The sequence below is a fragment of the Lissotriton helveticus genome, chromosome 2_1, assembly GCF_964261635.1.
Source record: "Lissotriton helveticus chromosome 2_1, aLisHel1.1, whole genome shotgun sequence".
Lineage (NCBI taxonomy): Eukaryota > Metazoa > Chordata > Amphibia > Caudata > Salamandridae > Lissotriton > Lissotriton helveticus.
In genome coordinates, this window is record NC_136059.1 from 2,112,284,854 (window position 1) to 2,112,305,629 (window position 20,776).

The window sequence follows — 20,776 nt, forward strand, 5'->3', positions numbered from 1 at the left end:
TGAGGGGCATTTAAAAAATACGGTGTGCTCCCCATCCTTCAGGGACCACTGAACAACCACTTTGTGGATTCTATTTTGTTTATTCATGACGCTCAGGGAGACTGAATCCACTTTTCTCTCTCTCCCCCCTATTGTTGTTTTTCCGTTGATCTTGCTACCACATTGCTCTTCAGCTTCTGCTGGGGCCCCCAATTACCCTTCTCATCAAAGAGGACCCCCAGGTAGGTGAAAAGCGGAACCTTTGTTAATTCTGCGCCATTGCACATAAAGGTTTTTACCTTACTATTCTTGCTTCGTACTCCGGCCACCATTACATGAGATTTTTTCATATTTACTTTTAAGTCAAGGGACTCCATGAAGCCGCCAAAGTGATCTAACAGCCTTTGTAGGACCAGTCCTGTGCGTGCAAGTAATACAGCGTCTTCCGCGTACAGGCAAACCGGGATCCCCGATCCCCCTATACGCGGAATGTCCAAAGTAGCCACACCCAGGGACTTATCTAGGGCGTTAATATAGATCGTAAAAAGAAGTGGGGCCAGAATACATTCTTGTCTGACCCCCCTCCTAGAACTAAAATGACCTGAACACCGGCCTTCCCGAGTAACCCTGACAGAGGCAGAGAGGTCCTGGTGAAGGTCGCTTACAAAATTAACCAAAGATGCATCTATACCTATTTCCCGCAAGATTTGCCATAGTTTTGAACGATTAACTAAGTCGAACGCAGAAGATGGGTCCATGAAACCCAAGTACAAAAGTCCCTCCTTGGCAACTGTATATTTGCTTATGAGGTGTAAATTTAAACATTGGTCCATGGTACTCCTGTGTTCTCTAAAACCATACTGGAGGTTAGAGAGCACCCCCCTGCCCGACAGCCAATCCCCGAGTTTCTGAAGAATAACTCTGCCCAAGATTTTTACTGCCGAGTCTAACAGGGAGATTGGCCTATAGCAGGCGGGGTCCCCTCTATTCCCCTTTTTAAAAATAGGGACTATGACCGAGGTGGCCCATGAGGGTGGGAAACCTACGATGGATGAGGCGTGAAAAACATTGTTCAAGATCTTCGCCCAAAAGTTTGGATACAGGATATATAAGTCAGCAGGTACCCCATCGGGCCTGGGGACTTGTGTGTGGACATATCTCTAATAGCCCTTTCTACCTCAGCTAACTCGAACTTGACAGGATGAGCATACCGAGCAGTAGCTGTAATAACTGTCGGTGACACCATTTGCTCCTTATCGTAAATATTCTTAAAGTGTTGGAGCCAGCTATCATCAGGAATTACACAATCCGTGTCTAAGTTCTCCTGTTCCGAGAAGAACGGCTAGTTTATGGTAGACCAGAATTTCCTGCTATCCCTTAGCACGTCAATGGATTGGAGATTGTCCCACGCCTCCTCTTTAATTTCGCGTTTGCGTATACCGATGGCAATTTTATACTCCTTACCGAGGGAAGCGACTAGGGCTCTGTCCCTCTGCCTTTTTTTAAGTGCCATGAGTAGAGCCCCATGAGCCCTCGAACAGTTACTGTCAAACCATTTGTGGGCCTTTCTTGTGTGCGCTCTACTATCTTCCTCTAAATTCTTGGCAATCTGCCTACACACCGCTACATATGCTTCTATAATTTCAGCGCCCGAAGCAGAACAATCAAGGCAGGTAGCAAAATTAGCCTCGGCTATGATGGCAAGGTACTCGAAGAAAGCTTCCGGGACAACCCTATGCAATTTAATCCGTCTTTGTAGATAAGTTCATGTGAACCCCCCGCCCATTCCCCCCCCCCCCTCCCATGATTCATTATGGTCATTCAAAACCCCGAGGTTAACTTCCAGCAAAACCGGGTTATGGTCACTGAACGTTGACGTCACCACTCTATATGCTAGTGTTTTGGCCAAAACTACAGGAGATAAAAAAATGTAGTCAATGACTGAATTTGATCCCCGTCCTATAAAGGTGGATGCCCTCTCCTCCCCTTCTTCAATACCAGGTTCAAATAAGTTCATATTGGAGAGTAGGTCCTCAAGAGCTTCTCCCTGTTTGCTATGCTCGAAATGGGGAACCCCCCCGCTCAGTGACTCACCATGTTCACCTCGGTAACAGTCCCAAATACAAGGATGTATGTTAAAATCTCCCAGAAGGAGCACTTCTGGTACAAAAATCTGATTGAGTTTATAAGCTGACAAAAATTGATCCAAGGCACTAAAATGCTCATTCTGCTGTGAGCCTTCCTTGAAGTTATATAAATGTATTATCAAATATTTCTGCTGCTCAGAAACGGTCCATTCAATTATTAAAAAATTACCAGAATCCGCCTAGAGTTTTTTAAAGGCGCCAGCAAGATTAAGCGAGAAAAGAAAGAGTAAGCCCCCCTTTGGTCTCCCCACAATCCCTGGGACAGCTGGGATGGCAAAACTAAGGTAACCGTCCAATATAAAACTAGACACTATGTCCCAGGTTTCCTGTAGGGCAAGGATGTCGTACTGCCTTACAAACTCCAGCCATATAGGATCCGTACTCTTAGATCTAATACCTGCCACGTTCCAGCTCAAAAATGTACATGAGGCTGTCTGATTTTGACCACCAACCACATCCCTATGCCCTACAGGTCTGGCGGGTAGTCAGTCATTCGACTCCATCTGAGACAGAGGAGAAAAACGATTTGAAAGACCTATCTCCACCCTAGATTGATGACGGGCGGGGAAACTGGTGTTGTGGATGTAGGAGCCCTTTCCGCCCTCCATGACAACCCCCGTACTGGTCTAAACTGAGCTGTCATTAGCCCGGTAAAGTGTCGTTTGCAAACTGGTTCGAGCGGGCCGTTCCCAGTTAGACATCAGATGATTTCCGTTTGGCCTGACTGGGGGATAGAAGAAACCTAAAGGGAGTGGTCTAATGCCCTTATTATCCAATTCTGAGGCATCCCAGAATAATCTTTCAGGAATGGCCCGATTATTAAAGTTTACTACCACACAATCCCCCAGGATGTTTTTTGGACAGCGCCCAACCCAACTGACCCTCCTTGCCATGATAACAGATCTTGTAATATCGGCTCCTCCACTACTAAACTGTAGATACCACTGCCTGGCTAACTTCATAAGGCCGTGGGTTGTTTAGTTTGTACCAACCCTGGCTGGGGGGACCCCTGTGAAAACAGCCACCAGAGGCGCAGCCTCCGGGGGTAACTCCAGATATCTGCCCTGCTGTGAGTCCTGCCTCACAGCAGGGCAGATATCCTCTGGTGCGGATCTTCTCGTATTGCTGTCTCCACATTTGATGCTCCCTAACCCATCCCTCTTAGAAGCATGCCCGACAGTATCTGAAGCCTTGTCAGAACTTTTCTCCCTGATAGCCTGGTGTTCCATATTCACATCGTCAACCATAGACCTATTAGCAATTAAAACTTGAGGCTGAACAGAACACCCCTTTTGACCTGTATGCTGTTTGATAAATAAATCAATTTTTTCACATTTACTGAACAGGCCTGCTACACAGTTATTGAGTGTGTCCACAATGTCTTTAGCAATTGCCACAAGTGCGGGTTCCAGTCGCGTTGTGAAAAGTTCCTCTACAATTTTCCCAACATAATCCCTAGAACTAGGGTCCATTGGATTAGCCTCCACCAAGGGTTTTTTCCTCCTAGATGATTTTTTAGGTAACTTAAACGCTTACAGAGAGGCTTCTGAAGGGGAGCATAGTAGGTTATGTCCTTCTGAACGCCGGGTGCCTCCCATGGGCTTGACAGGGCTGACTGGGGCTCAACTACAGAGGGGGGTTTTATGATCACGATGTTTGGCTCCAGGGGTATAATCGGGCTTTGATCTAGTACTGATGCCGGGTCAACGTTAGCGGGTCCCAAACCCAGTTCTTTCTCAGCGTTCGCAATTTCTTTAGATAAAACCCCCACCGCTGAGGTTAAATACGTAATTATGGATTCCGATTTCCTGGGAACCTTAGCTTGTTTCCCCTCGTGCTCCCCAAGGCATAGCTGTTTTCTCTTACCCATTGTGGATGTCAGGGGGGTGGCCCGGCCCGGCCTGTTCTGGCCACAGACGGCCCGCCCTTAGGCAATATCCGGTAGAAGGGGGCGGGGCTGAGTAGCGCTGGTGCCTCTCGTGCTGTTTCCCCTGCCGCTCCTCTCAGGGGTCCTTGGTGTTTCCCCGAGTGCTGGACACTGGACGCTGCGTCTCCCGCGTTTACAGCCAACACCTTCTTCAGATATTTCATTCCCACTTTAACATATTGTCATCCGAGTCTTTTTCTTCTGTCCGAGGGACGACGGCGGCCGAGGCTCACCTAAGCGACTGAAGTGGAAGACTCTGGGTCTTTTCCTTCTGTCCGAGAGACAACGGCAGCCGAGGCACACCTAAGGGACTGAAGAAGAAGACCCTGTGCGAGTTATCGGGAACGATGCAGGGGGCAGACCCAAACCAGCCACATGTGGAGATCAATGACAAATACTGAAGAATTAACAGAGCTTCCAAGCTGGTGACCATTACTTAATTGACCCTAAGTAATGTGCTTACTTCTGGGCTTCACTCCATCTGCAGCAATAACGCTCTGGGGTTTAATGTGGGGCCTGTGCTCCCTGCTGAGCCCGAGGCCAAGACTGAACCATGAACGCGGGCTTAACTGCGCATGCGCTGAGGACAGACACTGCCTCGAGCCACGGTGTTATTACCTGTCTTCTAGAGGGGGTGTACCTATTATTTTCTACATTTCTCAGTTCATGAGAATCTTGACTGTGGTTTCTTGTGGGGTATATATGATATTAGGATATATGTCAGTTTTTCATGATGCCTTTTGGCCGACAGCATTTTCTTACGGCATGTCACCTACGGTGTTTCGGTAGTGGAGTACCCTTTCTTCACTGGTTTGCGTATTTCTGATGAACTTCTCTAATCTGATTGGCTTTTTATATACGTAGTATACATAACAAAACATGCTGCTGTGTTATGGGAGGAACTATAGCTCAATGGTAAGTCTTGTGTTATGTTGCTACAGGTTTTCAAAGGCCAAGAGTTTTGAAGACCTTGCGGGCGTGGTTTTAAGCTCCTTTGAGTCAGGCCGTCGACACCAGCAAGCATACTAGGTTTTTCTGCCCTCTTGAAGTCTCTGATGTTATTCCGGATACATATGCATGTATGTCCTTACATACAAGGGGTGTGTATGGTTGTTGGACCTGGCCCTTTTGGCAGGTTCACCCCAAAACTTTTTTGCTTTTTCCTAGCCTGTTTCTGGACCCTGCTGGTAGTGATTTTAGGCCTCTGCGCACTTTTTCACTGTGGTACAGTGTAAAGTGCGCGTGCTCTCTGTGTATGTGTGGTGAGTGACCTGCCCTCCCATAGGAATGAATGGGGAATATGTATGCCCATGGTAGTTCCGTGATGTGTGGGGAGTGCAGGGTCGAGTTTGATATGTGCGAACTCGTGAGATTGAATGCTGCGTAATGGTGTATGCGGCATGGTTGTGTCTAGTCTAGAAGTGACACTTTGAGAAGTTGGCATATTTGTGTAATTTGTGCCTGGCGTGTGATTGGCTGGTGAGCCTGGCCCAGAGTGCCTGGGCCTGCTTGTGGATTGACAGTCTGGTTTGAGGGTGACAGGGCTGCAGAGCCCCAGGAGGTTGTCTGAGTCAGCCCGTGGATGAAAGGCAGCATCTGCTGCCAAGGAAGTGGGTGGAGATAGCACCTGAGAGTGAATGAGGCTGTGCCTGCCTGCCACAATGCTGGCTCCACCTCCCCGCTGGGCGACTGTTACCTCTGTCCCTGATACTGAAAGGACTTCCCTATAACCAGTTTTAGCTGGTTCTCACACTGCCTGCACAAAGACTTCAAAGACTTTTCTCTGTATAAGAAGGGGCTGTGTCCCCTTTCAAAATGTTCTTGTTTCCAGCTTGAATCAACCAGAGGCGTGCTGCTGCTTGGGCTCAGGGGAAGGCTTGCCTCCCTGAGCCCTGCCCCACCCCTGGACTCCTGATGGACTTTCCCTGCTGGGAGCTGTGTTACTCCATCTTTATTCTGCCAGGACTGCTAAGGGACCTCTTTGCTGGACCTGCATGGATATTCTAGCGCCTGGGAGCGCTGTACCGTCCTCAAAGCGCCAGGGAGCGCTTTACTTTCCTTCCCAGCGCCTGTGAGCGCTTCATTCCTGCCCTAGCGCTGAGAGCGCTTTGCTTTTACTGGTTGCGCTTGGGAGCGCTTTTATTGCCGAGCCGGTGCCCACCCGGCATTTGCCCCGCGGCCATGCCGCTAGTATTAACTTTTTAATTCACCTCGAGGGAGCCCACCCCTCGGTGAAGTGATTCCCCGCCTGCCTGCCTAAGCGGGGCCGCTGCGCTGCCCGCAGCGACCCGGAAGTGGTTGGCCGGCCGGCCAATCCTGGCGCGACCGGCCGGAAGTCCCGCCCCGCAGCCCGGGGAGAGAGGAGAAGTACGGGGGAGATGGCGTGGGGCCCCCGTGAGTCTGGGAGAGCCCCGCACTGCCACCGGAAGAAGGAGCCGAGCCGCCTTGCCCAGCCGCCCAGGAGGAGGAGCCCCTGTGAAGGGGGGGCTCCACAACGCGGCAGCGAGGACAGGCAGCACCAGAGCGGGACCGGAGCAACGAGAGGACTTCCCAACCGCACTCCCCACCCCGCACTCTCCCCCCCACCCCCCCCCCCCCCCCGCGGAAGCCGGTGAGTCAAAGCCGGCTGCTGGGGAGAGGGAGTGAGGAGGCACTTGTTGATTTGAGTCCCCCAGAGTGGGGGGCTCCACCGAAGGCACCAGCGTCCGTTAGAGAGCCCCGAGGGTCCCCCGTGAGGGACCCCACCGCCAGTAAGGCTGCTTCCTGGTGATTGGAGCCCTGAGAGGTTCCGGGGGCATTTTTCCTTTACTGAGAGCCTAAGAGGGCTCGGGGGCATTGCGTGTTTTAGAGCCCCATAGGCTCTCTCGATGGTCCTTGTCCCGCCCTCTGTCTAGGGGGGCATAGTTGGTGCAGCAGGGCGGCCCCGGTTGGCAGCGGGTCGCCCCAATGTTGAGTAGAGCCCAGAGAGGCTCTGAAGGGGCATTTGTTTTAGGACCCAGAGAGGCTCGTGGGCATATGTGATGGTTTAAGGAGCCCGTGGGCTCCTGGGGCACAGCGGATTTTAGAGCCAGATGGCTCCAACGCCCCTAAGTTGTTTTCAGAGCCTGTGTGGCTCCGTGTGGCGCTGTTTTATGTTCAAGGGCTACTGAGAGCCCATGCCACAGATTTGACTTCTCAGCTGCCCAGCAATTAGTGGGCAGCTGCACCATTTAGGTCTTGGGATTGTCCACAGGTGCCCAGCAAGTAGTGGGCACCTGCACCGTTTAGGCCCCTGACATTGAGACACAGGGCGTCTTAGCCCCAACAAGGCCAGTTGGCCTAGGGACTGCCACAGGTGGTGGCTTATGTAGGTTTTGCGCAATTGTATGGTTATTGCACCTCTGAATGTGTTTTCTTGTATCATGTGTTATTCCTGAACCTCTGAATGTTTTAGGCATCATGTGTCTTCTTGCGCTGCACCTCTGAATGTATTTTATTGCATCATGTGCTTTGTTCTTAACACCGCTGAATGTGTAGGTTTATGCATCGTGTGTTTCCCTTTACTACTCCTCTGAATGTATATGTATGCATCATGGGTAATGTGTTCTTTCCTAGACCCCTAAATGCTGTGTGATACTTAGGTGGTTGTCCGTACACCTCTGAATGTTTTTAGGCATCATGTGTTTTCCTTTACTACTCCTCTGAATGTGTTTCATGCATCATGGGTAATGTGTTCTTGTTTATACCCCTAAATGTATTTTATTCTTAGGTGGTTGTTCTTTCTAGTACAGGTGGTCCTAGTGAGGTCCTGGTCCCCTGCGTGACATTCTCCTAAGGTGGTTAGGGTTGCGTAGGTGGTACTTACCTGTTCTAGTAGTTACTGGATGTGATTTATAACTGTTATTTTGTTTTATATCTTATTTTCTATGATCTACAAAGTACTATTTCTAAATGTGTTGATTCTGACAGTGACCCATGTGGCCCTGTCTTGTAAATAATCCCTTATGAATATTGCCCGTGCCAGTTGGCACAATGTACATGTGTGATTTTTATCTGATGTGTTTTGACAATACAAAAGTTATTTTAATATAACCTTGTGTGGAGTTCCTTTTGTGGTGTGCCTTCAATGTTGTTGCTGTTGTGTGCTGGCGCAAATGCTTTACACATTGCCTCCGAGTTTAGCCTTACTGCTCGTGCCAAGCTACCAAGGGGGTGAGCAGGGGTTATCTTGGCATGTGACTTCCTTGCCCTGACTAGAATGGTGGTTTCTGCCTGGCTTTGGCGTCAGCCTTAGCCTACCAGAAATAGCCAGTTCTAACAATGGTTATGTAGTATTGAGTGCGATCTATATAGGAGTTTATATAGTTCTGAATTGCAGCATAATTGGCTGTAACAGGATTCTAATTAGTATGGCTTTGCCATTTCATCTTTTGTAATGCTTTAGATATCCTTTGGACAATGATTTTGTCCAAAAGAGGTACTTGTATTGGTGATGGACTATTGTTCATCATTTTTTTTGATGCATGGATTGTATTCCCACACCTTGCATTGATAATTTTTTCGTCTTGGTTATATTGGGGTGAGATTTAGAAGTCCTTCTTTCTGGTTTTTGTCAGGATTGTTCTTTTCTCATATTTGTTTCATGTTGTGAAGAAGTCGGGCACATAGCATTCATTTTGTCCTTGGCTCTTTGGTCCAGGAGTTCTATACCTATCTGAGGGCTAAATAATACTGCCAAACTGTTGTTAGATGTTGGTTTGGGATTTTATCCCTGCCTTTTGAAGCTTGATTCGCTGGTGCCTGCATGACTGTTTTTATTCCCATTGAATGTGGTACTGACCGAGGGTTTGTTAAGAGCGAACTTCTTTTTCTGCTAATCCTTCGCATGTTTGGTTGGTTGTTAGTCATGGCCAACTAGCTCTCTTTGAGAACTTTGTAGGGTTCATTCGCAGACCCTCCTCCAGTTGGGTATAGCTATGGTATTTAATTCAAAGTTAAGGAATCTGCGGCTAGATGTCTCTCAGATGTAAAAGTTACTGACCTTCGGTAAAGTAAAATCTGATAAAGACACAGTCTAGCGGCAGATTCCTTAACACCCTGCCCATCCTCCCCACTCTGCGAACGACCTTTGAGGTAAGGGTTATACCCTTTTTCAGTACTGGTTTTATATTCCGGTGATAGTCTCGCTCTTCTAATGTTGGGACTCAACAGACCACTTGGTCTTGCCTCATAGGTTTTGTTTAGATGTTGCCATACCATCCATTTCAAAATGTGAGTAGTCAGTAGGGTGGGAGGTGTGTTAACTTTCACAGTCGATTAGTCTCCAGTTAACAGTGTTTATTGAACAGTATTGATTTATTTGTTCCTTCTTTGAAAGACTTTGTTTGGTATCATCATACCTTGTATTGGCATAATCACTATGTCCCGTTTTAATGTGATTCATCAAACAGCTTGGTGTTGTTTTTTTATTGGTTTTGTTTTGCTATTACCATGCCATTCATTACTATTGATTAATAGTCTATAGTGTGTACGGTTTTCCTCTCTTACATGGTGGCTATTCACCAGGGTGCGAGGTTTCATGTAGCCCTGTGCTTTGTTGATTCTTTTTGGGGTTTCCTTTAAAATCCATGTCTGGTTTTAACATGCCATTTGATATTTCTTCTTTATTAATGTTTCACATTTTGATCTTTTTGACACACTGTTTCCACAACCAGCTTCTGTAGTGACTCTGTGTTCTGGCGTGGAAGGTCTCACAGAAGAAACTGACGTCCGCTTGCCAGAGGGGACCTGTATGGCTCCACTGACGTTTTTTCCGGAGTCGAAGTCTTCATGGAGCCTAATGATGCAGTCTCCTGGCGGGCAGAGGTACTGCTGAAAAATTTCTGGATCCAGACTGGCGCCTGGGGAGAATTCAAAATTAAGGAATCTGCGGCTAGACTGTGTCTCAACAAGCTATTACTTTACCGAAGGAAGTAACTTTTACAACACTGGCCCCTCATTCCAGTAGGTTGCCCAAACTCCTTTCACCCACTCACCAGGCAATGAGTAGTTTTGCCCTCTAAAAGGGGACCATATTTATAAAGAAAAAAGGAAAAACATCTCCTGAGGGCAGCCCTCTGCTATTGACTTCTGTCTACATTGTAAGGGTGCCTGGTGGAAATCCCCTCTAGATGTATTTATACAACAACACATCGGCAAAAGGATAAGACGCTGGATTTACATATTTTGATTAGCATTTGTGCAAACCTGATGGGTAAGATTCAGTGCGCTTGTTGAGCTACTAAAACGAGAGCATGCATTTGTATGCTATTTCCGAATGCCAGCTATTTGTGTTTTCCAGTTGCTCTACCCAGTTTTCTTTTCTGGATCCACAAGCCGTAATTGGGGGGCCTAAGCTACACTTTGGGGGCAAGTCGAGTGTCCTACCTGCTGGCCCGGAGTCTCCCGCACTTGTCTCCAGCTTCCCTCCCTCCCGCCGCCGCAGCCCACAGCCACCAGCGGCCCCAGTGCGGAGGGGGGGATCACTTCCGGACAACTGGTCCCAGACGCCCCAGCGGCAGCGGAAGCCGAAACACGCACTCTTCGCGCCAGGAGGCGCACTAAAAAGGGACGCAGCCCCCGCGTCGCGGGACCGCGCACGGGCGTGCGCCGGGCTAAGCCCGTGCAAAGGGCGGGCTGTCTGTGGCCGTCTGTGGCCGTCTGTGGCCGTCTGTGGCCGTCTGTGGCCGTCTGTGGCCGTCTGTGGCCGTCTGTGGCCGTCTGTGGCCGTCCGGGGCAGACCGAGGCAGGGCAGGGCCACGGACTTTGGATTTTGGACCCCCACATTTTACAGTGAGACTTTGTTAATAATTTTGCCTCAGCATATTATTATTGTGTGTTTATATAATATTCGTTTTTGTGCCACTAGTTGGTGGATTATTCTATTTTGGACAATTCGTGATAGCTTACACGGTCTTTTTAACCCCTACCTGAATATTTTATTCTCATAAATATGTCTAAAAATAAGATAGCACCAGCATCAGCCACATTGGACAACTATCTAGTCAAGGTTGTACATAAAATTAATAGTGAGAGGTGATCGTCGCTAGGATTAAATAGCCCTCCTTTACCCTCTGCATTGTGCATTTCTCCTGCCCCGCTAGTAATGGATGATACTTGTAAACCCAATAACCTGGACGTATCTGTCGAGGTAGTGTCTGAGCAGTCAGTCCCCATCCAAACCGAAATGGATGATTCCATATGCACATCAGTACAGCGTTCCCCGACCCCTGCCACTAGAGCGGTTAGAGCGTGTCGAAAAGTCCTGCCTAAACGAGGGGGTACCCGTACAATTAGAAAAAGAGCAGTTACCCCCCTTATAGAACCTGTTAAGGATAATGATGCTATGACTAATGATGACAGTGTAAAATTGGATGCTGAACAACTTAATCTTCTAGTCAGCATCATTGACCTAAAGATAAAGGGTATTATTAAACCTCTAGTGGACAAACTTGACCAGATGTCTGCGGAGGTAAATAGATTAGGAGGACTTCTGAACAAGTATATGGATGATGCAGGTAGTTTAATCACCCCTGCACAGAGTGGTAATATTAACCAAGACGTTCACCCTGGGAGGGGGGCATGTGTTAGGGAGACTGCTGTTCAGAATCCAGCCCCCCCAGTATGCCAAGGTATCCAGGCTGTAACAACAGCAGTAAGGAAGGAGGAGGGATGGACTGAGGTAAGGCGAAGGCACTCTATTAACCTCCCCCCTGAGTGTGCACCATACGTCGTAGTTTTAACTAATGTACCTGAAATTGGGAATGAGAGCCACCAGGAAACCCATGATTCCTTAAAAAACAAAACGGTATCTTGGTTAAACAGACAATGTGGTTTTTCCACTGCATTCTCTGATCAAATTTTAACTACCAGAAGGGTTGACTGGATAGGGAGTGCTAGGAAGAGCTGCAGGGGAGACTGTGTCATTGTAAATTTCAAACACCCACAACACGCAGCCACAGTTCTTCTTAGAGCAGCCTCCTTGCCGATCACTGACTACAATGTGTGTGCCCGCTCGCTTGGTTTTTGCCTATAGCCACCTTAATACTACACTTAATGATACTAAAAGAAGTAGACCCTATTCACCTATTCACAGGCCACTTCTTGATATCACTATGCCAAATCGTTTTCAGGCCTTAAGCACTTTGGATGTAAATGATTGACTTAAACAGAATGGTCAGCCGCAACCCCAGGTTACTACCTGTACCAGTATGGACAATATCGAAGTTAATACTGTGGTTTCTGAGTTAAATGCCACACCTGGGCCCGAACCGGTGGCTGATCCAAGTGTGATTATGGAGTATCGGGACACAAGTACTAGCCCTCAGAAAAATGGATTGGGTCAAAAACAGTGTTTAATGTCTGATAGTGTTGGCATAAGTGATAAAGACACCACGTTTGTCAGCTGGAATGTGGCAGGATTAAAATCCAAGGAGAGGGATCCGGGCTGGCCAAATTTTATTAATATCTATGACATTTTATGTTTCCAAGAAACATGGTGCAGGGACGAAGTTAGCTATGAGGGATTTGTCTCCTATAATTTACCGGCTCAGGGTATGGGACCAGGCAGAGCGAAAGGGGGCCTATTTACTCTAGTATCTATTTCACGCCCAATTGTGGTTAGAAAGTACCTACCCGTGGGCGATCACGGGCAGATTCTTTGGCTTGTTGAGGACAAAGATCGTAACATCCTATTGATTAATTATTATAATAATATTTTTGACAAACCAGGGCTAAAGTAGTTACAGACTTAGCTGGTGCTATCGAAAATCTATGTTTAGATAGGAATGTTATATTTGATTTTATATGGATAGGGGATTTTAATATTAATCTATGTGAACTGTCATCGCTAAAGGTCTGTGGGGTCACTAACAACGCCGGATGGGATGTCTTGCATTTCGGGCATAACAGCTACGGGGAAGAATTGCGTAAGCTTATGGGCTGTTATGACCTGGAAATTCTAGAGTATAGTAAAGACTTAGATGGTCTACCCATCCCTACTTTTAAAAACCGGCATACCAGTTCTATAATTGATCATGTGATTGTGTCCTCTAATATTATCTCCCGCTGTGCTCCCCCCAGAATTATTGTAACTACATTAAGTGACCATAATTGCATTATTTTGGATACTACTTTTGGGCTGGTAGCACAGTTAATGTAGGTTTGACGGTCACTAATGTAGAACCCCACAGGACCAATGGTGTCAGACTAAGATGGGCAGGAGAAAGGCCCACAAATTGACTAGTTCCATTGTTAAGGAGAATAGTTCCATTGTTAAGGAGAATTTAGTGGATATTGTATCCATTTTAGAAAATAGAAATGACCATGAGAAGCTTTTGTTCTCTTTTAATGAAATCAACAAAGTTATTAATGCTAAGTTCACTGGACGTAGTAATGCCCACCAAAGGAAGGAACCGGGCTGGTTCAATCATCATTGCACTGCCACTTTAAACGACCTGAAGCAGGCTTTAGTTAAAAAGCCCAGGGACAATGATCTAATTATTAAATCAAGATTGCAATATAAATGCGCACTTAAACAGAGGAAGAGGGAATTGCAGCAACAGGCGTGGGATTCCCTCAATCAAGCAGCAGAGCTATCAAATAGTACTTTGTTTTGGGCCACGGTTAACTCTTCTTTCCTTAAGGATGAAAAGACACCTGAGTTAACCTCTAATGTCTCGAGTGATGGTTGGACAGCCCATTTTTCTAATATCTTTGATTCTAATAGATCTGTGGATATTGATCCCAATGGATGGGATGTCTTGTTGTTGAACATTTCACCTAACAAGGTTGAACAATGTATACGTACCAGTAAGGGAGGGAAGACCCAGGGCCCAGATGGGGTGCCAATTGATGTATACTAAGCAGCACCAGAGATCTGGGGGCCTCTTTTGGCCTCCGTCTTTAATCCAGCCGTGTGCTCTAAGACACCTGTAACCTGGGGCGAATCCATCATTGTGCCAATCTATAAAAAAGGAAGTAGGTCTGGTGCAAAAAATTATCGCCCCATCTCTCTTCTTGACTCGTCGGTCAAGATTATGAGTCGAGTCATGCTTGTCAGATTAGAGGAATAGGCCGAACAGGAGGGCATTCTGGCTGACAGCCAGTATGGATTTAGGAAGGGCCGGGGCACACTTGATCAGTGCATCAATCTTGATCTACTGATCGGGAAATACACCAAAGCGAAACCCGGCTCCCTCTACCTCTGCTTTGCGGACCTTAAGTAGCGCTCTCGACATGGTAGACCATTCCATCTTATGGTCAACCTTGTTGATGCTAGGAGCTCCTGATGGCATAATTTTCTTCCTGGCAAGGCTGTACGAGAAACTGCAAACTAGCGTACGCTTTGGAACCAGAGGAGAATGCACTCCGAAATTTAATGTTAAAAGGGGAATTAGGCAGGGCTTTGTCCTGGCCCCACTCCTTTTTATATTATTTATTAATGGAATTGACGCTATTTTAAAAAAAGTTAATGCAGATGCTCCTCAGATTAAAGGTGCCCCAGTACCGGTGTATGCCGATGACGGTGTACTGTTATCAAGAACCCCTGTGGGATTACAGCGACTAATGGATAGTTTTTCTTCCATTATCAAATACAGAAAATTAGTAATCAATAAAGGGAAAACAAATACAATGACCTGTGGGGCCAAAAGCAAATTTTTGAATGCCTTTTTTATTGACCGTGAAAAGGTGCAACAGGTTGAAAAATGTTGTTATCTAGGTATTACCTTCTCCAAGGACAGGAAATGGACTAGCGAATTTATCAATATACGGAATAAAATGGCCAAGAATGCCCATGGTGTCTTCAGATTTGCTGCGAAGGTTGGGGAAAGGCGCACACTGGATATGCTTAAGATTTACCAGGCTAGATGTGTGTCCATAGCATTATATGGGGTGGGAGTATGGGGCCACAGCTGCAATTATAGTCTGCAGCTGGAAGAAAATCACTTCTTAAAAAAGCTCCTGTGTTTGCCAACATCTGCCCCAACTGAATGAATCCACCGAGAATTAGTCATCAACTACTTAACCGATCTGTTATCCCTTAGACCACTGATGGTGTGGCGCTCTATCTGGCTTAAGGATGAGAAATCATTTAACCCCTTCCGTGCGGCCGCGATTCTGCGCCTGTGCGGCAGAATCGCGAACGGGCGGGGTTATGACGGCCCCCAGCCCGTCATCGGCATGCGAGCCCCGTAGTGCATTACGGCTGGGGGCCGTCATCAGCATGGAAGGGGTTAACAGATCTATAATCGAGGATTGTTTATTATTGGACAAAAATATCTTGAGATTCCTTGGGTTAAATATGTTGTTGTCTGTTTCTCGAACATATTCGAGTTGAATATTTTAACTGATCCTAGTGCAGCATCGAAGATCCCAAAAGCTGAGATGAAAAGTAAATTCTTGCCATTTGTAGGGAAGAAGCGAGCATTTGCCTCTGGATTGTTGTCCATTGTCAAGTTTTACAACAGATACAGCTTGGGGGAAGGATTTCATTTTTACTTAACCATGGTGACTAGGCAGTCACATAAATTTGTGCTCACTAGACTTAGACTTGGTATGGCACATTACCTAGTGGCCCACCCGAACATCAAGAAACACCCGACAGGGCCATGTATGTGTGATGGCGTGTCTACCCAGAGCACTTTGCACTTTCTGCTGTTTTGCAAACTGTAAATGAACTTTCGTACTACCTTCCTGAAACCCATGTTTGTCAAGTATGGTGTACGTACAGTTAAACAGGCTATGGACTTAATTTTTAACCTACAATCTGCGGATGTCTGTTTTTATACTGCAACATTTTTAAATAAGTGCATTAATTCCAGGAAAAGTATGTGCTTCAATGAACCTTGATTGTTAATGTTATCTGTAATATTTCTTACTTTTAATACTTCTTATGAATTACTGTATATTTTATGCTTGTGCTTTTATGGTCATTCATTTGTACCGAATAAAGCTTCATGAATTGAAAAAAAAAAGCCGTAATTGAGAGGAAAGACTGAAAAAGCATTGCTAAAGCCAATAGGTCTGCATAGAAACATAGCACAAGGATATTAAAGCCAGACAAATGAAAGTAATGAAAACTGGTCTCTGTTGAAAGCTCCCTTATCTTCACTACAAACATGTCTTTGCTTCTATGTGAAGGCTACCTTGCCAGGTTGCATTCTCTTCTCCGTGTTAACATCATGGTCTAGGAGAAACATATCCTGTGCTACCAGTGCTGGGAGATTTTGTAACAACATACTTTTAAAAATAATATATTGTAATTAATACAGTTCAATGTTTGACAGCTACTGCGAATAAGCTGAAAGATAAAAGTAAATACGAATACTGTTTCAGCAGATAATGGGACAAAAGAAGAGATGCCCGAGAGTTTTAATCGTCACTCGTCTGGCTACAGCTCACTACTATCCGCAGACTCTTCTCCCAAAGACATGGCCATTAATTATGCGCGCTTGACTGCAGTTTCAAAGGTAAGGACAACTGTCACATGCTTTGCTGAATTACTTATTAAAGGTCAACATAACACGTTTTCTCTTGGTGTTGAAACTCCTTACAACAATTAAACTAAATGTGTTTGTAAAATCCTTCAAATTCGCGTAAACAGTGCTGTTTTTGTTTTTATTTTTAAAATATACTGTCATGTGGTCCTTCACAAACCATGGCCTTTTCAAAACTGAACTTAAGAAATCTGTATGAAATTTGGAATTCCTTGTGATATCTTTATTATTGGTTTTATTATAGAAAACAACCAGAGAGAGAATGGAACGAATAAACAAAATGTAAGTAATAGTAATCTACATTGTCTGTCCAGCCTTGTGCTTAGCTTGATAATAGGATACTTTATTGTTTTCCCAAAAAACCTTACCCTTAGACGATTAAAAATAGCAATTATAGCTACAAAACATTATTTTCAAACTGCTAAAATACATACACAGCACAAAACATCAACTTTAATATAAACTACCCTTGGTATCTAAAACCAGCAATGGTTTGATCCAGGAACAAGTTCAAGGAGACCATCCTAAATAATTAACTTGCTGGTTGCAATAGATGGCTTCCGGTTTAGCTCCTTCTCAGAGTAAGCCATGCAGACCAGATAATCAGCTACAGAAGAGTATATTGTATCATCCATTCTATTGCAAAAGGTTAATGAATAAGTGCACGATGTGACACGAAAGGATTTATATAATGGAACAAGCAATTTATGAGGCGCAGACCGCTTCTTTGTGCAAAAAACATAAAGTTCATCGCCGTGTCTCTTCCCTCATTACAATTGCAAAGATCTGAGAGAGACTTCTAGCTCCAGATTCCTTAACTTTGAGTTTCCCAGGCATCAGGCTGGACCTGGAAACTTTTGCTCGAGCAATACCCCTTGCGGGTGATCGGTTGGCTCCATTCGGCTCTGCTTGGCATTGTTGTTGGCGTTGGTTATGACGTCGCGGTCAACTGTACAGGCGCCACCCAGGCGCGAGGACGTCTGTTTTTTCTTTAGCGCCCGTTAAGTGCAGATCTCGTAAGAGCTACCCCTCTGTTGCTTTTTGACAGGCCTTTTCAACTTTTTGTCCGCATTGGAATGCTTTTCCATTGTGTGCGAGGATGTCTTCGAGGAAGACTAGGTTTAAACCGTGCAGTGCCTGTCACTGCATGATGTTGGTTACCAACCCCCACCTCGTCTGTCTCTGGTGTCTCGAGCTATGGCTCCTGGAGCCCCAAGTTCTCTTCGTCCCATTAAAGGTCATCGGAATCCTCTGGGAAGAGGCACAAAAAGATGTCTAAGTGGACTTAATCTTCAGCTCGACTGTCGTCCGTCGACTAAGTAAGGAGCACCAACGCTCTAGGCATGGTTCCTCCTCCCAAATCAAGAACGGCTGGCGGAGGATCATTTAAAATTGCTCCAAAACGAAGTTACAGCTGTCCTGGCCAGGGGAGATATAGAGGGGGTCCCGGATTCAGAAGTATGCAGTGGCTGTTATTGCTGCTACTTTCTAATTCCATAAAAGAACAAAGGTTTGCGGCTCATTTTAGATCTTCGGACTGTCGATCTCTTCCTCAAGAAGCAGAAGTTCAAGATGATTACTTTAGCTCAGACCTGGTCTGCCCTAGACCAAGAAGAATGGATGGTGGCGTTTGACCTGCAGAATGCATATTTTAACATCCCCATCCTGCTGAGCAACAGACGTTACCTGTGGTTCAAGGTAGGCCTCAAACTCTTTCAGTTTACCGTGCTCCCCTTTGGCCTTACCTGTGCTCCTCGGGTGTTCACCAAGGTGATGGTGATGGTGATGGTCGCAGCTCATCTGCAGGTATGGGGTATCCGTCTTCCCCTACCTCGATGAGTGGCTGTTGAAGGCGTCCTTGCCCCAGGCTGTCGCCTCCCACCTTCAGACTGGTGAACCTCCAGCATTTGCTGGAGTTCTCTATAGACGTGCCGAAGTCACATCGGACTCCTTCTCAGACACTCCCTTTCATCGGGGGTGTTCTGGACACAGTGCAGTTTCGGGCCTATCCTTCCGAGCAGTTATACCAGGATATTCAGGTTATGATTCCGATGTTTCAGCCTTTATCCTGGATTTCGGTGAGACTGACTCTGAGGCTGTTAGGCCTCATGGCCTCCTGAATACTGTTGATAAAGCATGCCAGGAGGCATATGGAGGTTCTGCAGTAGGACCGGAAGTTCCAGTGGGCACATCATCTGGGAAACCTCACCAATGTGGTCCAGATCTCAGATAGAAGTGCAAGAGATCTGCAGTGGTGGTTGACGAATCTTGATTGGGTCAACGGCAGACCTCTCTCCCTTCCCCAACCAGATCTCACAATTGTGACAGGAGCGTCACTTCTGGGATGGGGCGGCCACTTGGGAGAGGGGGAGATCAGGGGACACTGGGCTCCAGCGGAGTCCGGGCTCCACATCAATTTGTTGAAGCTTCGAGCGATTCGATTGGCATTGAAGGCATTTCTTCCCTCCGTCAAAGGGAAGTTAGTTCAGGTGTTCACGGAAAAAACCACTGCCATGTAGTACTGCAACAAGCAGGGCAGGGTGGGGTCGTGGACCGTTTGTCCGCGAGCCCCAGTGTCTATGGACATGGATGGAACAGCAGGACATAACCCTGGTGGTTCAACACCTGGCAGGCTCTCTAAACGCCATGGCAGACAAGCCAACTGTCTGTGCGTAGCGGATCATGAATGGCGTCCCCAGGCGGAGGTGATGCAAGGTCTCTTTCAGCACTGGGGAGATGCTTGGTTAGATCTGTTGGCCTCTGAAGAGAACGCGCAGTGTCAGCAATACTGTGCACTGGCGTTTCCAAGTTGGCTATCGCTCGGCGATGCCTTTTGTCGCAAATGGAGCTCATGCTTGCTGTACACCTTTCCGCATATATCACTACTGCTCAGTGTTCTGAAGAAGATCAGGAACGACCGGGCCCAAGTCATTCTCATGGCGCCGGACTGGACAGGGAGAGTGTGGTATCCAGAGCTTCTGAAAATGAGCATCGATCCTCCGATCAGGCTGCCCCCTTGGGAGGATCTTCTATCGCAGCTTCAGGGGAGGGCTCTCCACCATAACCTGTCAACACTTCACTTCTATGCATGCAGATTGAGCGGCAGCAGTTGATGGCTTTAGACCTTCCTCCAGAAGTATGCAACTTTATTTTGACGGCCAGGCAGCCCTCCACTAAGATGGTATATGCCTGCAGTTGGCCGAAATTTGTGTTATACTGTACAGAAAGTTTTATTGACACCCTTTCTGCTTCTTTTTCTTCTGTTCATCCTTTTATTCTTACCCTTGACCAGCAGTGGGACCTTTACACAACTGTCCCCTCCGGTTGCTTACTATCAAGACAGCCTTTCTGGTGGTGATAACATCTGCCCGGAGGGTGAGTGAGTTTTAGGCGCTATATTGTATGCCGCCCTACATGATGTCCTTTCCAAATAAAGTGGTGCTTTGCTCCCGTGCTTCATTCTGCTCCTCCGAATCCCACTAAGGAAGAGGAGCATCTCCACCGCCTGGACCCAAAAAAGAGCGTTATCATTTTACCTTGATCGCACTAAAGATTATCTGGGTGGATGACTAACTCTGTGTGGGGTATGTGGGAGCTAACAAGGGGCGGGCAGTGCAGAAAAGGACCATTTCTTTTTGGTTGTTCTCTTTATTAAGATCTGATATGCCCTGGTTAAGGAGCAGCCCCCTGAGGGATTAAGGGCCCATTCTACCAGGCGAAAGTCTGCGACTACGGGCTTGGCTCGGGGTGTCTTTGTTCTGGACATCTGTCAGGCAGCAGCAATAGCATCTATGCACATGTTTGCTAAGCACTAATGCCTCAAAACTCAGGTCCACAACCCACTGTCGGGACAGTATTGCTTGGGTATCTAATTCAAAGGTAAGAAATCTGCAGCAAAAAGGTCTCTATCAGATGAATATGTTACTTGCTTTCGGTAACGCATTATCTGGTAGATACATAATCAAGCTGCAGAATGCTCACAGGCCCACCCATGCCTCCCCGCATTGCGGACTGATTTTGTTGCACACCTTTTCAGAGCCCTAATTTTGCATACGATTCGGTCAGTTACTTCGTGGCTCTGCGCTTCTGGTGTGGAAAAAAAGTAAAAGTACTGACTTCCGCATGCCTAGGTGTCACCTATATAAGTGACCACGATGTCATAACCAACGCTAACGACGTCATGCAGAGAGGAATGGAGCCACCTGACG

At 46.6% G+C, this 20,776-nt stretch overlaps 1 protein-coding gene across 3 annotated transcripts in view; it reads left to right on the top strand.

Annotated features, from left to right (window-relative positions):
• Positions 1-20,776, top strand: part of CEP44 (centrosomal protein 44) — a 302,123-nt gene that overhangs the window by 252,610 nt on the left and 28,737 nt on the right. For 2 of the 3 annotated variants that reach the window (XM_078677077.1, XM_078677078.1), the window contains exons 9-10: positions 16,408-16,541; positions 16,813-16,850. In XM_078677077.1, the coding sequence (XP_078533203.1) occupies positions 16,408-16,541; positions 16,813-16,850 (172 nt within the window). The remainder of the gene's footprint in view (positions 1-16,407; positions 16,542-16,812; positions 16,851-20,776) is intronic. The other variant, XM_078677079.1, reaches the window with a different exon arrangement.